This window comes from Symphalangus syndactylus, chromosome 20, assembly GCF_028878055.3.
Source record: "Symphalangus syndactylus isolate Jambi chromosome 20, NHGRI_mSymSyn1-v2.1_pri, whole genome shotgun sequence".
In the NCBI taxonomy this organism is placed as follows: domain Eukaryota; kingdom Metazoa; phylum Chordata; class Mammalia; order Primates; family Hylobatidae; genus Symphalangus; species Symphalangus syndactylus.
In genome coordinates, this window is record NC_072442.2 from 62,916,553 (window position 1) to 62,927,227 (window position 10,675).

The 10,675-nt window shown below is 45.3% G+C and overlaps 1 protein-coding gene and 1 non-coding gene across 3 annotated transcripts in view; one reads left to right on the plus strand and one right to left on the minus strand.

Moving 5' to 3' along the window:
* DHX33 (DEAH-box helicase 33) overlaps positions 1–9,518 on the plus strand; it is a 28,217-nt gene extending 18,699 nt beyond the window's left edge. For both annotated transcript variants that reach the window (XM_055255779.2, XM_055255780.2), the window contains 3 exons: positions 31–234; positions 1,550–1,636; positions 5,952–9,518. In XM_055255779.2, the coding sequence (XP_055111754.2) occupies positions 31–234; positions 1,550–1,636; positions 5,952–6,260 (600 nt within the window). In that variant the 3' untranslated portion in view covers positions 6,261–9,518. The remainder of the gene's footprint in view (positions 1–30; positions 235–1,549; positions 1,637–5,951) is intronic.
* On the minus strand, positions 7,350–7,411 carry LOC129470828 (U7 small nuclear RNA). The gene has a single exon (XR_008653350.1). It is a non-coding gene; the product is annotated as a U7 small nuclear RNA (small nuclear RNA).
* Positions 9,519–10,675: the final 1,157 nt, after the last annotated feature.

The following is a 10,675-nucleotide window of genomic DNA, read 5'->3' on the forward strand; positions in this document are numbered from 1 at the left end:
GTTTACACAATTTTCAATTTTGCTTTGCAGACCATCCTCATGTCCCCCAAATTTCACTGTACAGAGGAGATCCTGACCATTGTCTCCCTGCTGTCTGTGGACAGCGTCCTCCACAACCCTCCTTCCCGGCGAGAGGAAGTGCAAGGGGTCCGCAAGAAGTTCATATCCAGCGAGGGGGATCACATGACCCTGCTCAATATCTATCGGACCTTCAAAAACCTAGGCGGAAATAAGGTGAGCCTCGTCTTGCTCCTGTTCTCCAGCAATAGCTGCTTGTCTCTGCTATGTGCTTCCCTTTTTCTACTGAAGCCGTACAAAAAGTACACTTTCACTTTTTGGCTAAATTATCTAAAGAATCACAAAAAGAAAGCCAGACAGCATTTCAGAAATGCTTCAGTACTGGGAGGTACCAAAGAACTGTCATTCCGGTCTCTGTTCCGAATGTGTTTAACTCAACAAGACTTAAGTGACTCCCAACCCATCAAAACTTAATTGGAACTTAATCAAGTAATATGTCTAATCATGATAGTGTATACCAATGAATGAGTACTTACTCTGAGCCAAGCCCCATGCTAAGCACTTTTTAATGTATGATCTCATTTATTCAGTAAAGTAATCCTAAGAAATGAGCACTATTATTATTTTTTATATTCATGAAACATGTAGTCATGGAAACGAAGCTTCGTGCAGTTGAAAAACTTGCCCAGGGCCAGGCACAGTGTCTCAAGCTTGTAATCCCAGCACTTTGAGAGGCCAGGACAGGTGGATCACTTGAGCCCAGGACTTCCAGACCAGCCTGGCCAACATGGCAAAACCCTGTCTCTACTAAAAATACAAGAATTAGCCAGGCATGGTTGTGCACACCTGTAGTCCCAGCTACTCGGGAGGCTGAGGCATGAGAATCATTTGAACCTGGGAGGCAGAAGTTGCAGTGAGCCAAGATCGTGCCACTGCACTCCAGCCTAGGTGAACAGAGCGAGACTCTATCTATCTACAAAAAAAGAAAAAAAGAAAGAAGAAGCCTTACATAAATTGGGCATTTCTGTTTTGTTTTCTGTGTCTGTTCATATCCTTTGTCCATTTTTCTACTGGGTCATTGGTCTTTTTCTTAATGACTTGTAGAACTTTTAAAATCTATTCTGGAGATTCTAATCATTTATTTGGTATGATGAGACAAACATCCCAATCTGGAAAACTTTAAGTTTTTCTTTAGTTTAAATTATTAACGCTTTTCTTATAGTTCATGTTTTTTGATATAAAGATATTTTCCTACGTTCCTTTTTGGCACCTGAAGTTTTTTCTCTGAATTTAACTGTGTTCTAAAAATGTTGTTATGTTTTCTCTATAGAAATGAGACGATTGTTAGCTGGGCATGGTGGCATGTGCAGGTAGTTCAAGCTATCTGGGAGGCTGAGGTGGGAGGATTGGTTTGCAGTGAGCTGTGATTGTATCACTGCACTCCAGCCTAGGGAACAGACCAAGACCCCGTCTCTGTGAACAAATAAATAGTGAATGAGTGGATTGTGATATCGCTGTTTCTCCTATTCAGGATTGGTGCAAAGAGAATTTTGTCAACAGCAAGAATATGATGCTGGTAGCAGAAGTCAGAGCACAGCTGAGGGACATCTGCTTAAAGGTATTGTCTGGTCCTAGTGTTCTGTGGGTGACAAAGCTGTCACTTCGTTCAAGGTAGAAATTTTGACATTGCTTATTGCTAGTGATTATAAAAGGATTTCTCATTGTAGAAAATTTCACAAATAAGAAAAAAGGAAGTTACCCACAATTCCACATCTCAGTAGTTTAGCCTATTTCCTAATAGCCTATTTTTATTGTATTTTTTTACAGAGCAAATTATATGTGTAACTTATATTTGGTTTTATAATCTTTATAAGCATTTTCCAGTGTTAGAATTCTTCATAAGATTTTTTTTTAAGTGGGGATATCTGCATTATTTCCTTTTAGATTACCAAAGTCGTGTATAGTATTTGACACAATGCAGAAAATAGGGATTTATAATGTAGAAAGTTTAAAAGTCTCCCACAATCCTGCCCCTCCAGAGATAACTACTGTTAACAGTTTGGGGTAGATCCTTCTAGAATTTGTTTCTGTGTATGTATATTTTTGTGCATGTCTCTGTGCCTGTGTGTGAGCACACACATACACGGATACATGTGTATGAGGTACATGTTCCACAACTTCCTTTCTTTCACATGGCATATTTCTTTCTTTCTTTCTTTCTTTCTTTCTTTCTTTCTTTCTTTCTTTTTTATTATTTGAGACAGAGTCTTGCTCTGTCACCCAGGCTGGAGTGCAGTGGTACCATCTCGGCTCACCACAGCCTCCACTCACTGCAACCTCTGCCTCCCGAGTTCAAGTGATTGTCCTGCCTCAGCCTCCCGAGTAGCTGGGATTACAGGCATGCGTCACCACGCCTGTCTAATTTTTGTATTTTTAGTAGAGACGGGGTTTCACCATGTTGGCCAGGCTGGTCTCGAACTCCTGACCTCAGGTGATTGGCCCGCCTCGGCCTCCCAAAGTGCTGGGATTCCAGGCGTGAGCCACTGCGCCCAGCCTCACATGCGTGTTTCTCGAATCCTTCCTGTGGCTGGGCTTTCAGTGCTGCATGTGTCTAGCTCATTCATTTTAGTGATTTCGTAGCATTTCATTCTATTCGCTGCAGTTTATTTAAGCCTCTAATAATGGTCATTTAGGTTCTGTTGTAGTGACCATCCTCCGTATGTGCTGTGGTGCACACAGAATTAATTTCTAGATGGGAGAATTTGGATTTTGTTAGATATTGCCAAAGTGTCCACCACAAAGTGCTTTTTTTTTTTTTTTTTTTTTTGAGATGGAGTTTTGCTCTTGTTGCCCAGGCTGGAGTGCAGTGGCGCGATCTCGGCTCACCGCAACCTCCGCCTCCCGGGTTCAAGCAATTCTCCTGCCCCAGCCTCCTGAGTAGCTGGGACTACAGGCATGAGCCACCACGCCTGGCTAATATTTTGTATTTTTAGTAGAGACGAGGTTTCACCATGTTAGCCAGGATAGTTTTGGCCTCCCAAACTGCTGGGATTACAGGCATGAGCCACCACACCTGGCCTAATTTTTTGTATTTTTAGTAGAGACGGGGTTTCACTATGTTGGCCAGGCTGGTCTCGAACTCCTGACCTCAGGCGATCCACCCACCTCGGCCTCCCAAAGTGCTGGGATTCCAGGTGTGAGCCACTGTGCCCGGCCTACAAAGTTTTATATTAGCTTTTTATTCCCTCTTAGAGTACATGGTGTTTTAAAGAGCTGTCATGGTATATTTAATGCTTGCATGACACTCCACATTTTATGTCAGAGATAGAGGGTAGTGTAAGTGTTCTTTTGCTGTTGATCACTGAGACAGAGTCCATGTTTTTGCTGTTGTCATAAGCACTCTGTGGTGAATGTCTTGTGCCCCCTCAGTGCGGACGTTGCTGGGAGACAGTCACAGCCTGTACCCAGGCCTGTGTCTGATGCCAACGGCCTATGGTTAGCACTAGAGCTGTTTCTTCTCTTAGTAGCCTATTGTATTCTGTCTTCCACACATTTTTTCAAACTGCTTTTGTATTTGAACAGTTTCCTTCCAGTCTGTCCCTTGGCTTCGTAAGTTTTCTCAATTTATTATTGACAGTAGAAATGGTGCTTCTCTATTAGTTCTGAATTTAGGACCCTGTAGTGGCCAGGGATACCTCTCATTATATGCCAGGCACTGGTCAAGGTCCTGAGACTTTACAGACATGCCTACTCAGTAACTAAGTAATAATCTAGACGGTGACCTGACATACATACACTCGTGCCAGGAGGCCATCAAATTAAAATAATCACTATCATTTATGAAGCGTTTGTTCAGCACTGTTCTGAGTACTTTTTATGTGATTGCCTTATTTAAACTTCTCATTTCTTTTTTTTTCTTTTTTAACTCAGACCTTAACCCAAAGGATAAAATCCTCATTTCAACCTATAAGATTGATTCTTTTGTTATTCCCATTTTACAAATGATGAAACTAAGCCTAATCAGGTTAAATAATTTGCCCCAAATCACTCAGCCAGTGAGTGCTAAAGCTGATAGTCTGGAAGGAGAGACCACCAGTTAGCCTCTGGGGCTTCCTGGAGGTGGTGACAACTGAGCTAGATCTTGACAGATAAGGAGATAAAAGAGTATCTTCCAGGCCAGGTGTGGTGGCTGGCTTATGCCTCTAGTCCCAGCACTTTGGGAGGCCCAGGCAGGTGGATTGCTTGAGGCCAGGAGTTCGAAATCAGCCTGACCAACATGGTGAAACCCCATCTCTGCTAAAAATACAAAAATAAGCCGAGTGTGGTGGTGCATGCCTATAATCCCAGCTACTCAGGAGGCCCAGGCATAAGAATAGCTTGAACCCGGGAGGCAGAGGTTGCAGCGAGCTGGGATTGTGCCACTGCACTCCAGCCTGGGCAACAGAGTGAGACCCTGTCTCTTAAAAAAAAAAAAAAGTATCTTCTTCAGGCATAGATCAGCTGATTGTCAACAACAGAAACCCTAGAGCCATCATAAAGGACAAAAGAAAGATTTTTCCCAGGATGGAAAGGTATCTGAGAACCTATATGCAGGAAATAGAGTCACAGGAACTAGAAAAAGCCTGCAGGAGCCAGGGCTGCCGCTTTCTCTGGACCTGCTGCTTCTCTTGCTTTGAGTGCCCTCTCCGTGCCTCCTTCCCTTTTCTCACCTTTACCTCCGCATGGAAGTGATTGCTCTGCATGGCCCCTCCACTCAAGAGCCCAGCAGAGATTGACAAGTTTTCCAGTTTCAAACCTAAAAGATGCCTGGAAGAGAAAAGCTGGCCAGCTTAGGCCCAGCGTGTGTGTACCAGTGGTTTGTTCATCTGTACCCAGGGGCATAGGTTACATGATCCACTCATCAAGAGCAGTAGAACAAGGACATTGACTGGTGACTGACATTTCCTCTGATGAGACAAAGGCAGCATTTCTACCAAGAGTAGCAAATATGAAGGCACAGATAGGAATCATGAAACGGGGTGAGGAAAGAGAAGGCAGCCAACTATGGGGGACCATGGAGTGTCTAAAGAAGAGTGGTGAGGCCGGGCGCGGTGGCTCACACCTGTAATCCCAGCACTTTGGGAGGCTGAGGCGGGCAGATCACTTGAGATCAGGAGTTCGAGACCTGCCTGACCGACATGGTGAAACCCCGTTTCTACTAAAAATACAAAAATTAGCCAGGCGTGGTAGCAGGCACCTGTAATCCCAGCTACTTGGGAGGCTAAGGCAGGAGAATAGCTTGAACCTGGGAGGTGGAGGTTGCCGTGAGCTGAGATCACGCCATTACACTCCAGCCTGGGTGACAGAGAGAGACTCAGCCTCAAAAAAAAAAAAAGAAAAAGAGCGGTGAGAGGAAAGACAGGCGAGCGGCTCAGGGTGGCTCCTTCGTGGCTTCACCATGGGAAGTTTGCATTGTTTTGCAAGGAGCAATAGAGACATTGTTGAAGGTATTGGAGTGGATGAAGAGTGATTTGAGTTGTGCTTTAGGTAGATTAGCTTGGCAGCAGCGTGTAAGGTGAATCGGAGTGAGGAGATGGTGAGATAGTCAAAGCGAGAGGGAAGGGCCTTTCCTTTCTGGGCTGTCCTGATGGAATTTAGGTGAGGGGTGGGTCACCCAACCTGCCTGTGGTCTGGTGGCTAATGTGAGCACCTCCCTCCCAGCCCTGCCTTTACAGGCAGTAGTTTTCCCTGTTTCTGGTCCGTCCTCCAGCTGGGCCTTCTTCCCCTGACCTCGCTGACCCTTGATGACCACCTCCGAATGTCAGAATCCACTTTGTTAGGCTCACAATGGGCTGCATTTGCCCCAATGGGTCCAGTTGCCCCAACACACTGTGTAGTGCTGACCAGTGTTTACGTGTGGGGTCGGCTCCATTCCTCGCTTTCTCCCGAAACAGATGTCAATGCCAATCGCGTCATCCCGAGGAGACATGGAGAGTGTCCGCCGCTGCCTGGCTCACAGCCTCTTCATGAGCACCGCCGAGCTTCAGCCAGACGGCACCTATGCCACCACGGACACCCACCAGCCGGTGGCCATCCACCCCTCGTCTGTCCTCTTCCACTGCAAGCCGGCCTGCGTCGTGTACACTGAGCTGCTCTACACTAACAAGTGCTACATGCGGGACCTCTGTGTTGTGGATGCAGAGTGGCTTTACGAGGCTGCCCCTGAGTACTTCAGGAGGAAGCTGAGAACCGCCAGAAACTGAGCCGCCCCAGGATGCCACCAGAATTGCTGGTCCCTGGGAGCTTGGACTACGGTTGTCCTCACAGCAGGCTTCCAGGTTGGCACTTAGAGAAGCCTTGGAATCAGCTGAAGGTGCCTGACTTCCAGGAGCGTGAAAGCATCTTTGCTCAACTCCTGGGACTGAACCATATAGACATGGACATATCATTCGTACCTGGAAACTTCAAAATTATGCTTTTGGTTCTTACTGGGTGACTTTGACTTAATTAACACCCGAGCCTCAGTTTTCTCATCTGCCAAATGGGAGTAATGATAATAATCCTTATAAAATTGGGTTCATAAAGTTTAGAGAAAAGGAATGGAAAGTACCCAGAACTATGCCTGGAGCACGACACACGTACAATGAGTTGGGAGCCGTTAGGCTGAATGTTACTGCTTTCCACATGATGTGAATTAAGTACAGCAACATCCCAAGTTCTTGTGACTGAGGGAGATTTTCTGGAAGGGCCACAGGAGGTTGCGGAGCTTGGATGTTGCCCTTGGTTCTTGTTTAGTGTCTCTCTCTCTGTATGCAGTTTTAAAATAGAAAACACAACAGACTTCTGTAGAAGTTTCCAGAGGGAGGTGCTGTTATCTCGTACCTCCTGGGATGGCGATCCCTACTGAACGCTTGTGTCTCAGGGTGGGCCGCTCTGTGTCTGTCTCCAAGCAGAGACCAGTAAAGGAGCCTCCTGGTCCTTGGTGCGTGACCCTGTCAGTGCTTTCAGGAGACATGTAAGCTTCCTGGGTGAAGGTTGATTTGTACCTTCTAAATCCTGTCACGTGTAGACATGGGAAACTGACCTTTCAGTGTTTTGTGTGTGTAGATGACTCCCACATACACAGTTGCCATTTTTCTCTCTAACTGGGCACCAGTGAACATGTGGGCATGAGGGGTGACTCTGCGTACCATTTCCGCTGTTTCTTTTTGGGCAGTCCCCTGGTCAGAGGTGGTGGGGGTGGGGGAGGGGAGGGGAGAGGGGTACCTAGAACCCAGAGAACACTGGCTTATGCCAGATACCACACCACATCTGGGCTTACATTCTTGTATCTTTTTTGGTGTGTGGGCGGCAGGGGCGGTTCAGTGAAGTCCGGAAGACCTGCTGGACAAATTCTTAAAGAGCTAGAGCTGTAACACTTATTCTTGCATCTTATTAATTTTCTATGACAGTTTTTCCTTCTTCGTGGGGACTTCGGGACAATCTGGCTTTGCTGCTTTCTAACTGCTATAGGCACCTCTCTCTAACCCTCGTCGTCAGAGGGAATTGGAGGATCTCCACAGCCTCTTCCTGTCCTGATATTCTGAGCAGAGAAAAGGCACTAACAGTTCCTCTTAGCTATTTAATTATCAGAAGCAAGTAATCTTTCCCCGGATAATGTTTTGCTCTAGAAGAAGCCGAGATTTAGCTCTTTTATTGTGCTTACTTGGTCCAAACACATCTGTGGGGTGTTTTGTCATTTCTTAATGAATGAATCATAGTTATAACCAGGGGCCAAACTGCCCAAGAGGCTCTTCAGAGATCACGGACGGTCTCTTTCTGGAAGCTGTGGCCTGGCGGAGCAGCCCCATTCCAGGGTCCCATCTGTCCGGAGTTGTGTATGTCAAGTCCGGCTCAGTCTTTATTTCCAACGCTAGCCGTGGTCCTGTGCAGTCAAGCTCTCAGCTAGTATTTAGGGCTGTCAGAAATGGTTATACATGGACGAAATAAGATCTGACAGCTCCTATATACCTTATCTTACGGAATTCTTAAACTTTGAACCAGTTCTTCCACTTACTGACTTGTTACCATTGCTGACTTTCTGAAAAGTTTTCCAGTTTGTTTGTTTTTTTCAGTAGGGGATTAGGATGTTTAGTCCTACTTGGTAAGAAAAAGTATTGTATTTTTAATAAATCATTCATAGTGCTGGTAAAAAAAAAAAATTGGGGGGTGGCCAGGTGCAGTGGCTCACACCTGTAATCCCAGCACTTTGGGAGGCCGAGGCGGGCGGATCACCTCATGCCTGTAATCCCAGCACTGGGATGGGAGGCCGAGGTGGGTGGATTGCTTGAGAAGTTCAAGACCAGCCTGGCCAACATGGCAAAACCCCGTCTCTACTAAAAATACAAAACTTAGCTGGGCGTCATGGTACACACCTGTAATCCTAGCTACCCAGGAGGCTGAGGCACAAGAATTGCTTGAACTTGGGAGGCAGAGTTTGCAGTGAGCCAAGATCACGCCACTGCATTCCAGCCTGGCCGACAGTGCAAGACTGTCTCAGAAAAAAAAAGAAAAAGAAAAAACTTGGGGTAATTTATGTCCAGCTTAAGTACCTGAACAGTTTCCAGAAATGTATATATTTTTTCTAAGAGGCAAAGGATGTAAACAGCTTCTAAGTAGCTTTAATGTTTCTGTACAGAAATATGTTTATCACTGTAACATTGTGGTAGAGTTTTAATACAGTATTTAGTTTTTTATTGGGCTTTTTAAAAAAGTTAACTTTTAACATAGCTGCTCAGGGATTTAATCAGATTGGAAAACTCATTCTGACTCCATATATTGCTACAAAGAAATACATCGTTGTTTATATTGAGCTGCAGGGGATAGTACACTTTAAACTTAAGAAAGTTAAATGTTTCACAATAACATTGCAATATAATCTTCAGCTACTCTTTTTCAATTGGTAAAATCTCTGATGGTGTGATACCTCTTTGCCAACCTATGAAACCCATATCTGGAAGAGTCACCAGCTCCCGTGAGCAGCTTCATGTAAATAGATGCACTCCAAGCAGACTGCATGCCTCAGGTGTCTGTCTTCTAGTAATCATGGAGTGTGCAACACCCAGAGTAACACTACAAGGGGCAGGACTGCAAACAGCAGGTCCTGGCTAAAAACCCTTAATGCTGCATTGCTGCCAATTGTAAAGAGATGCCTGAATGGAGGCAAGTTTTGCCCTGTGGGTGAAACTGATGATGTACTGTACTGTCATATATAAATCCACTAAATCCAGCTACCAGGAACTGCCTGGAACTGTGGCCATGCATTTTTTTTTTCTTTAAAGACCAGTGTGATAGTAGGCCATGCATCTGAGATACGATATTCCTTGGCAACTAGAGGGAGAAAAAAAATCAAGTAGGTTCAGGCTTATGTTGTATTTTGAGAGTCTGGTTTTATTTGAACAGAAATAACTCTACAGAAAGCTCTTGTAAATAATGCTCAAATTTGCACCCAACCATCAAATCCATTAAAAATGAATCTTGTATATGATTTGTATGGCTTGTTTCTTGGGTCTCTTTTCCGTTATTCATAGAAAATTATTTAGAAAATATTGTCAGTCTTATCATGAGTTAGTAAGACATACCTTCTTAGTAGCTTATATGCCCTGTATATCCTGGGAAGGTAGGATTGTTGATTCTTAATCTAAATCTGAACCCCGTCTTTGGGTTATATTAATTTACTGGAGCAACTCACAGAACTCAGGGAAACACACCGGTTTCATACAAAAGATATGACCAAGGATACAGATAAGGAGATGAGCAGGGTGGGGAATGGGGAAGAAGCTCCGAGGTTCCTTGCCTTCCCTGGGCCACCACCCTCCAGGAACCTCCACGTATTCAGCTATCAGAGGCTCTCCAAACCCTGTCCTCGGGTTTTTATGGAAGCTTCTGGACTTATCTAAATGATATAAGCCGGCTTCTTGTCCCCAGAAAAATGATGTTCCATTAGAACTTGGATGCAAGGTTGGAGGTGCAGAGAGGGAAGGTCACAGAAATTAATCATGGATCCTGCCCTTGAAGATGTCACAGTCTGGTTGGGTTTAACCTGGTTAAAGCAGCAATGCCAGGAAGTTCCTGTTGAAAAGAGAATGAAGCATATGGGCTGGGTGAGCACAGAGTTCCCAGCCGGTGGAAAAAAGGAGGTTCTAGGAAGGCCTCTTTCAGGAAAACCCTCAGACATTCCTTTGCTCTCACAACACAACAATCAACACAGAAGACTTCTGTGACCAAAGGTTTGGGTTTTTTCCCTCCACACTAAGCAGCAGACACCAGCTGGGTGTCCTCCAATTCAATCCCAACAGTATCTACCCGGAGATAGTATCAGATCCCATAGGTTGAGGGCTTAGTCCCCAAGACCGCCCCCACCTTCAGACAGCAATGGCAAGTCTGGGCCTCCGAAACTTCCGACCAACGCGCTTCAAGTTGGGGTTCCCACGACCCGCCTCTTTGGGTTATATTAACTCCCTGGAGCAGCTCACAGAACTCAGGGAAACACATTCACCCGTTTCATATAAAGGATATGACCAAGGATACAGATGAGATGAGCAGGGTGGGGAATGGGGAAGAAGCTCCGAGGTTCCTTGCCTACCCTGGGCCACCACCCTCCAGGAACCTCCACGTATTCAGCTATCAGAGGCTCTGC